Source organism: Apus apus, chromosome 1 (assembly GCF_020740795.1).
Source record: "Apus apus isolate bApuApu2 chromosome 1, bApuApu2.pri.cur, whole genome shotgun sequence".
NCBI lineage: Eukaryota > Metazoa > Chordata > Aves > Apodiformes > Apodidae > Apus > Apus apus.
This window is the reverse complement of record NC_067282.1, coordinates 117720524-117737632: the sequence shown is the minus strand read 5'-3', so window position 1 is coordinate 117737632 and position 17109 is coordinate 117720524. Positions and strand designations below refer to the sequence as shown.

The following is a 17109-nucleotide window of genomic DNA, read 5'->3' as shown; positions in this document are numbered from 1 at the left end:
CCTTAACCACTAAAAAATTGTATAATGTATGATTTTGTAAGAGTTTTTATCACTGTTCACAATGTATAGGCAAATGAAAATACCAAACAAACCTATGCAGCTTCTGATTTCAATAACAGCCTTAATAAGGAATTTGACAGCTGCTGGCAATGGGTTGTCATGCAAGCTGCTAAGAGCAACTTGTCACTTTCAAAGGAAAGCTAAGCTGTAAATGCCTTATGGTATGCACTGTAGTATGTGCTCTGTTGTAGCTTCTAAGCTCTTTTAGATTTCCCAAAACTTTAATAAAATTAACTCCTACAAAAAGGAATCTCAGTTGCATAGATAAGAAAAAGAACAACAGTGCGGTCAGTAAGTCCCTGCCACAAATTATCCTGCACAACTGCCTGCTGGTCATCACAGGCTTAGATAAGCTTGAAAGAAAAATCAACTGGATAATTTATTACGTCATTAAGTGCTGCAAGATTAGATTTTTGACAGAAACTGCAGAGCAGACCAGCACATCCTTGAAAGCTTGAGCAATCAGTAGCTTCCATTTTGTCCCCTGAGAATTTCTACTGAAATTTTGTAGCTGTGAGAACATCTGTAACTCCAGATTTAAATAGATTTGTCAATAAGAAAGATGAAATGAAAGGTTTTTTAGCAAACTGTTGTGGTTTCTTTTTTTCCTGAATCAGTACATATTGTACTAGTTGCTAAAGGAAATTTGAACTTAATTTGAAATTTAAAATTATTTTCTTTTTTTACCCAGTATAATTTTATAGTGACAATTGCTTAATCTCAGGTGATTTCAACAGCTTCTTACACTATGTTTATCACCAACTAAGGCAATGACAATAAAGCAATATTTTCAGGTTTATACCAGGTTATCACTGAGTTCATTTCAGAAGTTTGTACTAGTAACATAAAATCCATGAGCTAAAAAAATTAACAACGGGTTCCAAGCTATACTCCAGGCTTTAAACTCACTACTAAATGTACCTATTAATTCAGTAATTAATAGGTATGTGTGAGGATGGACTTAGACCCTAACTGATCTTTTCTTGCAAACTTTCAGCCATCCTACATAGCATTTTTAAATGGTCTAAATATTTGCAAGTTTCAAAATCAGTCATAGAGTTATAGATTTGAATGAGTTATATTTACTATACGAGCATGTTTAATATTTTAATTTTGGTTTATTTGCATGATTAACCTCAGAAAATATTTTTTTTTAACAAAAGCTTTTTAGTTTGTAAGACTCTAAATCACTTTTTTCTGTTTTTCAAAACTGCAACTAACACTTGCTATATCAATACATGCAGCATTTTGTGCATTTCATTCTTCCTTTGGAATTAGCTAAAGTATGAGATCTGACTGCTTTTTCAAAGCATCAGCACTAGATTTCCTTCACATATGTGTTATAAATACGTAGAAGTTCTCCCTGTTGTCTGTCTGAAGTTCAGGTACTCTGTATTTGAACATCAATACAAAAGTTGTCTCATAATTTCTGAAGATGTTTATCAGATCAGGACACACTTCTTGCGCTGCCCAAATACCAGTGTAAGTACATAATTTCAAAACCCTCTACTTCTTTCACACTGAGTAGGGACAAACTCATTAAATATATATATATATATGATTAGTTAACACAAATGTTTTTAAATAAAAAAAAATAAGCTCAGGGTGATGAACAAGCATCAGCTTACTCAGTGGATTAACGAAATTCAGTGAATTAACTAAAAATCATATATTTTTTTGTTTCTTGTACATTTTCTTGCAGCTTTTTGTTCTTTTTGACTATGTAGGCTATAATAAAAATTATTTTCTTAGAGCATCCTTCACTAGGTTAGTCAGCTGGGTCAATTCATCAAGCCTGAAGGAAGCAGATTTTTTGCATTTAGGTAAGAGGAACTCTTGTCAAAAGGTTCTTGCTAAATTCCAGTTTTGCCAATCATATCTCAAGAATGTCCATACTTGCCACAGAATTATATAGAGGTTTTCTAACCTTGTTGGGAGTTCAGATGCTATAAAAGTAGGCCATATCACAGCAGAACAAGTTATTAAGTGTATTTGTGATTGTCAGACACAATTACAGTGGTACCATGTACTCATTCTGTGGAAAGGATATACCTAATGGTAGAAACTCAATAAATGCACATACAGCTTCTGATGACACTGTAACTTATGTACTTGTTCTTTCTGATGTTTGAAAAAGATGTAGAGACACCCAAGTGCAAAAATAACAGGATATGGATAGAGTTTATCAGCTGCATTTGCATAAATACAATTTCTGTGACTTAGTAGATGTAAAATGAGAGAAAAAGATAAGATTTATAAAAAAGAATTAACAAATTGCATAATACTGATGTCTACAAAAGTATGTTAACAGCAATGTAATCAAGATTTATACGTCATTGCTGGGAATTTAAGAGTTCCACTGAAGCAGAAAATGAGCTACAACTGACATCATTAGCTGACACAAGTATTGGCAAACTACGAGGACAGGTCAGAGACCAAACTGTCCAGGAAATCTGCATGAAGCTCAGAGGTGCAGGTGAGACAATGTAGTGAAGTTTGCATTTGTTTCAGCAATGCAAACAGTCACTAAAAGCTACACTGAGCTTAAATAAACCTCCTTTCTTGTGTAAGCATGAAACTGTGATTTACTTAGCACACTCCAGCTCCTGGGTCATTCCCATGTGTACTAATCTACCTCTGGCCTTCTCCACCAGCAGATCACCGTTAAGTTTCCTGTACTTGTGGAGTCACATGCACTGAAGATAAGAGGACAGCTGTTTGGAAGTACAACGGCAAGAGATAGCTGCATACATACCCACAAAGGAGTCATTCTGTACAACAATTACACTAGTGAACAAAAAGTTCACAGTATTGTAGGCTATTGCACACTTGAGAGATCATATATGAAAAGAGAAGAGAAGAGAAGAGAAGAGAAGAGAAGAGAAGAGAAGAGAAGAGAAGAGAAGAGAAGAGAAGAGAAGAGAAGAGAAGAGAAGAGAAGAGAAGAGAAGAGAAGAGAAGAGAAGAGAAGAGAAGAGAAGAGAAGAGAAGAGAAGAGAAGAGAAGGAGTTTAGTTGGAAAGGACCTACAATGGTCAGTCAAATCCTAAGCAGATCACTTAATACACACACTGTTTCAGGGCAGTTTTAACTTGCAAACCAGGCAGTCCGTGAAATAAAAAAAAGCTAAGATTCTCTGTAACTTGCAGAAGTACTGAGACTTCTTTTAAGCTGAACTTTGATTTATATTACACTGTCTAATATGATCATTAGATCATAGAGTTATAATTGCATGTGGATATATTATCTAATAAAAGTGAGTCCAGCCCTTTAAGACAAAGTACTTAAAATGGATGGCTATTGAAAAAAAGGAAGATAGATAAGAGGTAGACTATACTTAGCTCATGATTTGGAATTCTAAGTGGAAGTAAATGTAAAACTGCAAGTGGTCTTGGAAATGCTAAGTCAGTTTTTCAATTTTGAACTCTGAGTGCATCTCATTTACTGCAATAGATGTTTCATTTAGCTCTGGCTTCCAAAATACCTGATTAATATTTCTAGAATTCATCTCTGGTTTTTCCTTTAATAGCTCACACAGAACACAAAGTTCATATTTAAATATTATAACTTTTTTGAAGATTGCTTAAGATTTTTTTTCTTCAAATTATATAACACCATGACTGAATTCAACTGCATTAATATCATTGTGCTGGGACTTCAGGGCCAACAGGCAACAAGAATTCTGTCAATAAAGGATAGAGAAACCTTGTCTTTACAGTGCCTGCTATAACCTGGTTTTAAAATTCAGAGGGTGCAGTATTGTGTGGTAAAACCAGGTCTTTTTGAATCATAAAGCTTTTACTAAGTTCTAGGATGATCACAGGTTCCATTAAATATAATTAAATTTATATTATATCAGAAGGCAGAAAAAGAAACACATACAGTTTATATTCTATTATCTTTACAAATACTCCATGACTTTATAGATATTTATTGAGGCCAAAGGAAAGTAAGGTAAAGTAAGTGGTCCCAAAGAATTTTCATTTTCCCTCACCTATGAATATGGGTTTCCCAAATCCAGGCTTTCTTAAACATATGTCATTGTTTCCTTCCCAGAATCTCAAACTGGGTTTTGTTCCCATCATTTAAACCTCAGGAAGCTGATGCTAGTAGTGGCAGCAGCAGTTGCCCCCTGCCAAGAGCAGTGCAAGGTGTGTGAGGTTCCTGGGGGCAGTCTAAAGGAGTTTCTGAGCCCCCAGCATCCTTGGACTGCAGGGTGAGGGAGGTACCAGCAGCAGGAGATAGGTCTCATGAGAGGGGTGAGCAAAAGTGGGATGGTGCCAGCTGACCCTGTGACCAGTTCAGACTGTGGGAAGTAATGGTATTGTGCACTGCTTCAGCCTGAGCTACAGCCCTGCCTTAGAGCTGTGCAAGGAAAAGGTAAGCCTGAATCCAATCTTGAGCTGACTGACAGAAGTAATTCACAAGTTAAAGGAGGCTGGACCTTTGTCTCTGCTCAGGGCAATAGAACATTCAAGTGTTCCTCCATAACAGACATGATGTTCTGGGGTTGGAGAATAAACACACAGGATCCAGGAAAAGCCAGCCATGAAAATTTTATCCAACCACCTCCCCACACTAGAACCACTGCTATCGGAGAAGCACATAAGGCATTAGGAATTGGAGATTCCCTACTGAGGCTCAAAACACCATTGCCATCCAGACAATTTCCCTAAATAACTTTGCTACCTACCAAGAGCTTGCATTTATGACACCTCCTAGAGGATGCTAAGCCTGAAAAACCCTATAGAGAATCATCTGTGCCTACAGTCTCATGTAAAGTCTACTGATATTGAAACAAGGCAACTTAGACTATATGCCCCTCAGAGTAATATTAAAAGGATCAGAAGTCCAGGGGGTTTTCTTCTCTGTCTTCCCAGTCACAGGAATTGGTTCAGGAAGGGGTAGGTAAAATGAACAGTTGAATGCCTGGCTTTGTAGCTGGTGCCATACTCAAGGTCTTGGCTTCTATGAGCATGGATCCACCTGTGAGAAACTAGGTCTCTTGGGAGCTGAAAGGAGGGATTTATCAAACCAGGACACCCTTCTTGCGCTGCCATTGGTTGACTACACACAGCCATATTTGAAAAACAGAGATGAACAAGATGAGAGCTTATGGGTGAAAATTAGAGGGCAAGCCAGAAAAGGAAGAACAGTAAACACGTTGGTGTTTACTAGGGGCCACCCAATCAAAAGGGAGGATATTAATGAAGCATTCTTCCAGGCTTCGATCCTGCTGAAGAGCTTCAATCACCCTGACATCTGCTGGAAGAGTAGCACAGCAAGCTGCAAGCAATCCAGAAGATTCTAGGAGTACATCAAGGATAATTTCTTAATTGTGATAGACAGTCAAATCAGAGGAGAGCATAACTGGACTTGTTGCTTACCAACACAGACAAACCAATAAGAGTGGTTAAGACTGGTGGCAGCCTGGGCTGCAGTGATCATGCCCCACTGGAATTCACAATCGAGATGGATATGGGCCAAATGAAGGGCAGGCTCAGGACCCTGATTTTTAGGAGACCAAAATTTCAATGCATAAGGAGTTAATAGATGGGAGCCCCTGGGAAAATGCTCTCAGGGATAAAGGAGCAAAACAGAGCTGGCAGCTCTTTAAGGTTCATTTTTCTTAGAGCACAAGAGCTCTTAATTCCCGTGTGTTAGAAATCAGGCAAAGATGGCAGGAGACCAGCTTGTCTCAGGGAGGATCACCTGGTCAAACCAAAGTGTAAGAAGGAAACAGAACCAGGAACATGTATCCTGGGAAGAACATATGGATGCTGTCCAGGTGTGTAGACATGGAATCAGGAAAGGTAAGGAACGGTTACAGCTGAATTTGGCAAGGAATTTGAAAAAAAATATGATGGGTTTCCACAAATCAAAAATACATATAATTCACCCAGCACCTTCCAGTGTCTAAGCAGAACCTAGTGTGTTCTTAAGGATCAAATTTACATTTCACCAAGGAAGAAAAAACAGAAATATGCTCATAAAACACAATTAGTCTCATTTTTTTAAGTGCTAAATGCATATTCTGAATATCCTGTTTTTCTAATTCAAACATAGACCTTCTATAATAAAGACTAGATTCCATACTGTCTCAAAAGTTCTATTTGTCACAGTTGAGAAACAGTATTTAATGCCAAATATAACACTGTATTTTTCTTAATCCATTTAATATTCTCACTGTTATTACTTTTCATATCCTTATCTGAATATCTCAGTATATAGCATTCTGTCTTTTTTATTTTTTTTTCCAATATAAATACATAAAACAGGAGTTCATTGATGCAAATGTGTTTTTTCTTTTAGATTGATATGAGGCAGCTGGGCAAGGAAACATTTTTAACTACTTATAATCATTCTTATTCTTCAACAATAGAAGTTTTAAGAAATGAAAACCTTTTAAAAGATCCAGTAAATAACAATTTTTACAGATAAATATCTATTACCGAGTTTCTTGGCATACACTTTATTTGACAACAACAACAAACCTTTTTTTAGGAGTCTTCAGTTCTTCATGTATAGTTTTACTTTCCTTTTTTTTTTTTTTTTTTTTTTTTTTTTTTTTTCCCCCACTCTTTGGATGTGTTTCTGAGTTCCAGGATTTCACGCATAAATAATATAGCAAAACATCTTTTTATATTCCCGGCTTTATGTTTAGATCTGACTCTTAACACAGAAAAAAATGCACTTTTTTATTAAAAGAGAGTCAAAATCAGGGACAAGAAAAAATTCTCAGTACTTTTATGAGCTAGAACATTGTTGAAATACATTAACCACATGAATAGATAACTCAGCAAAATAAGTTTCCTGTGTTCAACAATAGTACATGTCAGTGACATAGGTTAGATTTGCTATAAAGAAAAACAAGGTTAAAGGTCTTTATAAAAGCCACTCTATATAGATAAACCCACACAATATAACTACTGTGCTTCACCTCGTGTACCTGGAAATATGAGTGTTGTAGAGTCTCTGTGTTATTCTATACATACTACATGCTTTTTCATTAAGAAAAAATAAAATTATATATATATATATATATATTTCTAATATCTGCTATTATGAGCAAATTTTTAGCCTAAATTTTTATGGAAAAGTAGAACTCCAATGAATAAAGCTTCATTTAGAGAAAAGCCTGGTACATCCAAACATCCAGGAGTCAGAATCACAGAGAAGGCAGAAAAGATATTTGATCTGTGGATTATTTTGTTATTCAACACAATGCTGAGAGAAGAATATTTCTAATGTCAAGAAGATGTAGTTCTTATTCTATTTGAAAGACAGAAGTATCAATTTATCTCAATATTAACTCATAATTATGGAGCTCCTTATATTTAGGAAGTTCATTTTATGTCACTCCTTGAAACCTCTTGACTCTGGATTACCTGCAATATAAATTCCATCAGTGTATAAAGACTGTTTAGTCCTTATTATCTTTATATCCTCTGTCCTAAAAATAATTTGCACACAAAAAAATAAGTACAGATAAATAATAATGTCTTCCCTTTTTCTACCATTACCAACTGTTTTGAAGCTGAAGAGTACCCATTCTTGATTAATTTTCTTCTTATTTTTTTCTTTTTCATGAAATCAGGAAGATTTTAACAGAAGATACAAGCTCTCAAAACTTGTTAAAACACTAAACCAAGCGCAAATATGATATGGAGATATATTTAAAATACATAAAATATTTATGTGCAACTGTGATGAAGAAAAGTCACTTACCTAAAACCCCCAGCCTGTAATTGAGAGTGACAACAATGACATTTCCATAACTTGCGAGAATGCTGCCATCAATCATGTTGCCAGTACCCTCCATGTAAGATCCACCATGGATGTAGACCATAACGGGTTTCTTGCTGTTCTGATCATGAATGTCTGAAAAAATTCAAGTAAGGAAAACATAATAAAGAATAAAAAATAAATAAATACTGCATTAGTGATTTATAACAGTGCTAAAAATATTCAGAAGTATTCCCTATATTTTCAATGTCATCACCACCACTTTAATCACAGCTTACACAATTCAGGATCATCCTACAAGCCTAATACTTATAGTTTGAATATCTGTCTTGGTTACTTCAAATGCTATTTCCTCTGAGATGTTCCCAGAACACTTGAAATGCCTTCAGTATTACAAGGACTTCAATTTGAATATAAATGTTTAAAAGCCTAAAACAAAAAATCAAATTATGGAACTGTCATGTCTTTTTTTAAATATACTGATTCAAGTCTATGCAATTTTAGAAATATCTGTACATTTGATAATAAAACCACAATAATGATGTGATATAACTGTTGAAATTACATTCCAAATAGTTTAGTAAGAGATAGTATCACAAAATCAAATTGTTCTGATAGAAGCAAACATAGTAAACTGTTCCTTTCAAATACTCTAGGAGTTAAAAAAAGAGAACATGACATTGATAGTAAAATTTTTGTACTTCATAGTGAATTATAAAGATGTACTGATCAATAATTTGGGGTTTATTTAGGAATGGATTCATACATCTTTCTCTTAATACCCCAAAAGTTAGGCTTCTGACCCTAGGGATGGTTCAGAGTACTTAAATTAGGAACCTATGCTCTCTACGGAAACAGCAGGAACAGAGGACTAAGCTCCTTTAAAAAGCAGAGGGCAATTTATCAAGCTGCCATTAGATCTGTACAACTTTTACAAACAATTCAGTGTATCTGCAGGTGGGATAAGAGCACTTACTTCAATTACATAGTACAACATACAAGGTAAAGCAGACTATTCAATCAGGATTACAAAAAAACCCAAAATACCCAAACAATATACCAAAAAAAAAAGAAAGCAAAAAACCCCCAACCAACAACAAAAAACCCAACCAAACAAATAAAAAACCAAACCAAAACAAAAACCCAACAAACCAAAAAAAAACAACCCACTGATTGTGTTCTCTCTAGGGTAGGATAAACAATAAACAGTGGAAAAGTGAAGTGGGGAAAGAAAATCTGAGCTAAATACCCAAAGGTAGAAGACCTGGGTTTTAAAGCCTTCCAAAACTCTTCATTTCCCTCAGGTTTTTTAGGAAATACTCTAAGATACTAAAAATGTGATCGGCAATGAGCCATCACATATAGAATTTTTGTATATATGGAACTACTTTGGGTGTATTTGATCATAAATTATGACTGGTGATATTCCTATAGCCCACTTTTACTTCACTCTTTGTATGCACTACCCTAAGTATTTCAAAATGTCAGCTGAAAGCAAACAACACATATTTTCATGTCCCTATGTACAGGCATCTAGTTATCATAGCTAAAAATCTTCTCATAGAATCTGCCTTCTTTACAAAAAAGGTACATAGTTTAAATGTTGCATTTTCTGTTGTACTTGAGCAGCAGAACAAAAGGTTTTGTGACAAGATCTTCTTAATTGTTGTGACTGTCAGAGAAATGCAGCCACTAAACAGATCAAACAAAGCAATCAGGTACATTCTATTGGATGCATTTGTATATATTTTTTTTTTATTCTTGGCATTTTCAGCAAAGTACAGGGAAGTGTTTCTTCTGTTAATGCTCAGCTAAGCCCTCAAAAAATGAAAGCAACAATTACTTAACACAATTTCTTGTGTAACTGAATTACCTTTCCCTTCTCTCTTCAAAGACTCATGGCATGATTTGTTGTTTTTAATCTTTCCTTATTACATAGTTCTACCTCAGGATTGAGTCTTTCACTGCTGAAGTCAATGGGAGGTTTCCTCTTCCCCTTCAATGGGAACAGGATTAGCTTCAACATAAAGGAAATGAGCTCCATGCTTCATGTACTTAGATCTAAAGTGGATACCCTTGTTAATTGTGAAACCCTAACATTTAATAATTTTTTAGAAGTCTGAATAATAATGCATTCATAATCCAATACCTATCTTCAGTTTTTTAAGCAACTTTTGTTCCTGTTACTGACATTCTGCTTTAAAATTAGCTACAGAATTTGGTATAACAAATCATCATACCATAATTTTATATATATATATATATATATATAAAGTATGCTGCACAGAAATAGGAAGGTGAAATTGAGAAAATAACAGTATTTTTTGAGCATTCTGTAGAGCATTTTTGTGTTCTAAGAAATAGTGTAACTCAGCAATGAAGGTGGTACAGAGAGGGCAACCAGTCTGAACCAAAGACTAGATATTTTTATTATGGTATTTTATGTATCGATAGAGTAGCTACAAGTGAGCTGAACTCTCAGGAAAAGAGGAAAGAGTGTCCTCACTGCAGTACATACGATTCTAAGGAGAACAGAGAGGACAAATGTTTCAGTTATGTGAACTGATGTCAGATAGAAGAAAACAAGAAAAAAGACATGGAATAACACTTTGGATGGCTCAAGCACAATAGGAATAAAAAACACATAAACAATAAACTACCCAAGGTTATCTTCTCAATTAATTTGAAAATATTTTTCTTAATTTAGTAAATAAGTAAAGTAAAATAAACTGTCAACTTTAATGAAAAGAAAGCATAGAGGAAGATTTCATGACCTCTTTCTATTTCAGTTCATCCTAAACAGCTTCCCTGTGCCAAGGCAAGAAAAAAGTATTTCCTTGTAAAACTTTTTTGGAGTACTTCATTGTGAACTTTTAACATTTCCTTTCAGGGAATCCAATCCAACTCTGAAAGAAGTCAATGAAAACGACTGTCATTGATTTCAGTGGGAAAGTGGTCAGAGTCAGAACAAAAGTATCTAAAAGGCTAGCTAATTACAGGAAAACATAATAAAGCAACATCAACAGCATCCTTTATTTTTGTGTCCTGAAATAAACCACATCCTGTGAGAAAAAGAAAATTAATAAGTAAATAAAAATAGCAAAGACAAAGCACAATTCAACTGCATCAATATACAGCATGTGCACTGGGGAAACAGTGGAAGTGAAAGGAAGGATATATGTGAGTTCTTTCATGAATTTCAAACAGGTGAATTTACAAAATGTGTAGGAAGGAAAAGAGCACATGCATGTTTTTAAATTCCATTTTCTCAACCTAAGAAAGAATAGGGCGGAAAAAGTATGTGGTTTCAAATGATATTAATGATACTCACTACACACATATTTAGGAATCAACTTTACACCTATGTCACAGGGGAACTGCAATCATCTATATGGTAATTAGAATTTTAAAAAGAAAAACAATGAAAGCAATTTCTAAAGAAGAAAATACAGAAGAACACCGCAGTGTGCTTCTGCAAATAAGGGACTAAAAATTATGTTTAAATAATAGCAATAACAATAATAATAATTATTATTATTATCACAAAAAATAAAAAGTTTATGTTCATGCATCAGGGTCGAGCTTTGAAAAAACAAAAAATACCTTCATCTTCACCACGATCATTACTGGTTATATCATCTGCGCTTTTCTTTGTGTTGGCTCCTGGGATCATAATGAGGAGGAGAATAAAGGGAAAAAAAGAGAATTCAAAAACAGCAGGTTCTCAAAAATTAAAAAAACCCTAGTACAAAAAAAGAAAAAGAAAAAGAAAAAAAATGTAACAAAATATCAAAATCTGTTACATCTGTAATTGAAAAACAAAAAAGATGCAAACTGCAGACAAACATAAAATATCAAGAACAAATTGAAAATATTTGAAAAAATGTATCATATGCTGTGACAATGCAGTTACTTCAGTAAAAGTGACTTCTGCAAAACCAAAAAATAATGTTATATTAAAAAGAATAATATAAATAAAAAAATGTATATTTCAAAATCTACCAAATTATGGTTTCTACATGAGAAATGAAATTCATTTTATTCTGCTCTGTAACCTTGAAGAAATAATGCCTTTAGACACTATCTTCAATAACAATTTTTAATTCATCCTGATTAGGATTTATTCAGAATTAGTCACAACCTGAATTTTGGATGGAACCAATGTAAATAAAATTGTCATTGACTTTTACATAATCGACCAAGACAAACCATATATGTAATCTTATTTCCCATATGAGAAAAAATACATTTAAAACAACAGACTGTAAACAAAGATGAAACAGAGTTGAGTCAATCCCAGACATGAAATTGGTCCAAAAGTAGCCTTGGTTCATATTGTACCATATTTCATGCTCTTCAGAAAAACCTAGAAGTTAACTGAAAACAGTTACTTACCACAGTAAAGAATTTACACTTATTTATTAGAAGATTTAGTAAAGAGTATATTTAATTTATATTCAATATGCTTTCTCAAAATACTTTTGAGGTGCATAGACATACACGCGCGCACACACATACACACATGTTCATGGGAGCAAGAGAAAACTAACATTGTTTTCCCCAATGCTTTCCCTGGGCAACACTTCTGTTTTCTGACTTAAACCCACCAAGCTATCCTTGCACCAAACGTTTCACTATATTGTGCTTACTCCAAGTACCACCGTGTTATGTAAAATATTACTTGATAGTGAAACGTGAAGAGGAAATTCAGTTTCTAATTTAGTTTAGAAATTAACTAAGACCAGCTGACAAATAAAATGGTCAACACTCTAACAATTTTTTTCCTGAATTATCTTTATTTGAAAGTGTTTCAAAAGAACAGCGTGCTTTATTACCATGTTTATCTCTGAGTTTGTGTATGAAGTTTGCATTTGTCACAGGTACATCATAGCTAAAATTTTTTACTACTTCTTTTTATTCTACTATTTAAAAGTCCCTATATTCCTCAAAATTCAAGGTTTCAAGTAAACCTCAGTCCATAATTGTAAGACAGAATGGGGTAATTGCCATTAAAGTACTTAAGATCTGTGAATATGTACAGTTTTGGTTTCTGTGCACTGATTTGCTTGTGTCTTCTTGATACAGGCAAAGTACAGATTTGCTATAGAAATATTCTGGAAACACTGCCATTATATATGCAGTGACGGTGATTAGTGAGTCAAAATGTAAAAAGCAGTGACTGAGAGAGACTCCATGTCCACACAAATCCTCCTTCTTCAGTGCAGTTGCAAAAGTTATTGTGTATACAGTACACAACTGCATTCAATTATATGTATTCAGAACACAATAATTAGGTAAAATAGCACTGCCAATGAAATGTGCTTTCTAATCTATCGATTTATTTGAGAAATGCCAGGTACAAGCTCTAAATCTCAATCACAATTCAAGTTTTGCCCTTTTAAAAATAATTTTTGAAATTTATTTTAGTCCAATGCAGGTTGAATCCTTCCTTTCTCAAACCGGGATTCTCTATTCTTATCATACTGGATCTTTTTCATCCTGTAGCTACTAGCCATATAATCATAGAACAGAACTGTAGAAACATTTAGGTTGGAAAAGATCTTCAAGATCCATGAGTGCAACTGTTAACCTAACATTGCCAAGTCCAACAGTAAACCATGTCCTAAGCACCACATCTACACATCTTCTAATTTCCTCCAGGGATGGTGACTCCACCACTTTTCTGGGCAGCCTGTTCCAGTGTTTAATAACCCTTTCAGTAATGAATTTTTTCTTAATATCCAATCTAAATGTCCCCTGATGCAAGTTGAGGCCATTTCCTCTTGTCCTATCACTTGTTACTTGGGAAAAGAGACTGACCTCGCTACAACCTCCTTTCAGGAAATTGCAGACAGTGATAAGGTCTCGCCTCAGCCTTCTTTTCTCCAGGATAAACAACTCCAGTTCCCTCAGAAGCTCATCATAAGACTTGTGCTCTACACCCTTCACCAGCTTCACTACCTGTCTTTGGACGTGCTCCAGAACTAGAACATCCTTCTCACAGTAAGGAGAGCAAAGCTGAACATAGTATTCGAGATTCAACGTCACCAGTACTGTGCACAGGGCAACAATCACTTCCCTGGTCCTACCACTTCTGATAGAAGCCATGCGGGTAATAATGTTGGCATGGAACTGAGGAGATCAGAATTGTTACTGTGGGAAGTATTTCAGTAGTGCCAAAACCACACAGGAGTTTCAGAAGCGCTGTTTAGAAAAATTATATTGATCTTTTGAAATGATAAGCTTCCAGAAACATACTAACTCATTCAGAGAGGAAAAAAATGGTAAATTCCAATCACAATGCCTGTTTTCTGTTAAAAATGTCAATTCAGTTGTCCTGAAACTTCTGTAAGATTTTCTTGGGGTTGCACTTTGAGTGGTTAATCTAAGAGACAGAATGATAATGTGACTCAGAATCTCCTATGGCTAAGGAGAATTCCCTATGTGCACTGCTTGTCCCACAAGCCAGCAGTTCCCTCTGCTCTAGGGCTTCTTTTGGGAATGTCAGTATTGGGGCATTTTTCTTCCCCGCATATATAAAAGTCACAGGTGCACCAGTTTTATCTTTGGATTCCCATATGCCAAGAGAACATTATCACTGCATTATAGGAGTGGCCTTTTTGCAGGCTAAGTGCTTACTCATTCATCACACATGAAACATAGATGGTAAATCTTAACAACAATTCTGGAAATGGCAGTAGAGGGGAGAGCAGGGCACACAGCAGCGGTAGTTTACAGTAATAAAGACTGAGCATCTCTATTGACAATTGTAGGCCTACACTGGAGTTCTTGTTTTATAAGGTTTGTGTTTCACTATTCATGGCAATGAAAAGTACTAAAGAAATAATATTCCAAAACTTTAATAGGATGGGATTTTTTTTTTTTCCTAATGATCAAGGCCAGGAAATACATAATTACAAATATTAAATATGCTGTAGATATCATAGCACTACTGAAGATTACATTTGAATTAAAGTTTGTATTTTAGAAAGTTATAAGAGAGCTTACTGTTCATGACAACTACAAAAAGATGTGACTTCATAATATATATATTAAAGACCTGGTGACCTCTTTACATTAGTCCAACAATTCCTTGCACTGCTGATTGAAAAAGACATGGTATAGTTCCTTACACAACTGTGTCAAACCTCTTTTTTTAAAAGGGTTTTTGCTTTGCAGAAAATCTTTTGGGGTTTTTGTTTGATTGGGGGGTTTTATTGGTTGGGGTTTTTAATTAGTTTTGTTGTTTTTTTGTTGTGTTTTGTTTTGTTGGGGTTTTTTTAGGATATAGTGTGATAGTACTGATGTAGAGTAACATAGGCACATACGACCCAGGTCCAAACTGATGCCAGTCAACATAGCCATAACAAAGCAGGGTTTCATGTGAGCTACTTTTTTTTCCTCTCTAAGAAGCTCTATGCTAAATGCAGTTGTAAACTTTAATTCAGCAAGTATCTCTCTTCAGAAGTTTTTTGTTCTGAAACACTGAACCATTTGCTAATTAACTTTTTAAAAATACTTTTATGTGAATTCACTTTGTATTCCCAGATTCATTCTCAATGCCATGCATACATCTATCACAAATGAAGTGGCTCTACTGTAAGCATATCCTCTGGCTAGTGGTTTTTTTGATAATGAATAAAAATCTCATACAGAAACAGATTTTCTAGGGTTGCAAGTCTTTTCAGATGTATTCAGAATTTATGCTACATCTTCCTCCAATCAGACATCCTGTATCATGCATATAGAATATAGTCAGGTCCTACTAATGCAGTTTAGTAGTCCTTGCATTTTAGGTATCCACTCTGAAGTGTCTAACAGCAGCAAAAAAATTAACTACTGCTTAGGATGATGTCATTTCTTTGCATTTTATATGTAATTGCTCCATCTGTCACACAATATACCTTTTGACCCCATTTAATTCTGGGAAAGAGCTCAGTTTTCAGAAATCACACAGCACATTATTAGTTGTATGACCTCCCAGTTTCACACAGAGCATGCTCAACCTTCTGGAAACTACCAGTTCAGATCAGATTCATTCAGGACTTAATAATCATTCTCTTGGTGATACGTCTTATTTATACAGCCATTTCAATAGATCACGAAAGCTCTTGGTTTCCCATCCTACGAGAGTTATTAAAATTTTACAATCAGCTGAAGTCAACAGTTCATTACAGTCTTGAGGGAGCAGGAAGAAAGCAGAACTGTACTTTCCTTTCTTCATTTCTCCCAAGACAAATGGGTTAGCTTTACTTTGCATCTCAGTTCATGCATACATCTTAAGTGATTTCATGTCCAAAAAAAGAGGATATTCATTGCAGGACCTTGGCTCTCATAACACTGTCCCTGGTTCATGGCTATGGCCAAGGCCCTCCAGCTACCTTTACAGCTGTACCAAGTTCTCATTTGGCAGTTGAAGAAAGATAAAGAGAGGCATACAGGCATTTCAAATAAAAGTGGAGGAAAAAGGCTTTTGAAATTTGCAGATTGTTAAACTGTCTTAGAAACTGACAGCAGATCACTTACATTAGGAAAGATCATAAAGAAAGACAAAACAACTATACATGTACCTGTACTTTTCAAAGCCTGATGATTTGAAGAGAAATATAGGCATATTGTCTAGATTTTAAACAACCATTATTTCTTAATTATTTACTGAATACTGACAACATGTGTGTGAATGTATATGCATGCAGATATATACATATATACACACACATATGTATATGCTCTATATAGTTAATAGACTTCCAGAAAGAACACAGTTTTATTCTCTGGCACTACCTTTCTATAATGGCATTAAAATGAACTTGTAATCTCTCAACAACGTACACAACTTTGACAAAAAGCCACATTTAATGACTTTAAGGCACTCCCTAGCCACAAGTTTGATGCTTTCATCTCTCTCCTTTTCTTCCTACTGTTCTAGGTATTCTTCATGTGAAAGCCAAAGAAAGTTCAGAATTTTACTTACATTTGCCTGAGCTACATTTTTTTGTTTGTTTTAATTCCTTAATTATCACTGAATAGAAAAAGACACATTATTTCACTGGCCATACCATTGACAAGAACAACAAAGTCATTCGGGTAGCAACTGCTAGCTCTGTATAGCAGCAACATTTAACTGAAGAACACTGAAGAACACATAATTTAATTTCTGTTCTTAATGATTCCAGCTGCAACACATAGAAAAAAAATAATTAAAAAAATCACTAGAATTCCAGACCACATGTAGATGCTGCTATATAGGCAGGACATATTTCTGTTAAAGAGAATTCAATTACAATTTTGTGTCATAGTTGAA

The 17109-nt window shown here is 34.8% G+C and overlaps 1 protein-coding gene across 3 annotated transcripts in view; it reads right to left on the bottom strand.

The window, feature by feature from the left end:
• NLGN4X (neuroligin 4 X-linked) overlaps positions 1-17109 on the bottom strand; it is a 181800-nt gene that overhangs the window by 71900 nt on the left and 92791 nt on the right. For 2 of the 3 annotated variants that reach the window (XM_051638090.1, XM_051638100.1), the window contains 2 exons: positions 11409-11468; positions 7788-7940 (listed from right to left, as the gene is read on the bottom strand). In XM_051638090.1, coding sequence (XP_051494050.1) covers positions 7788-7940; positions 11409-11468 — 213 coding nt within the window. The remainder of the gene's footprint in view (positions 1-7787; positions 7941-11408; positions 11469-17109) is intronic. The other variant, XM_051638108.1, reaches the window with a different exon arrangement.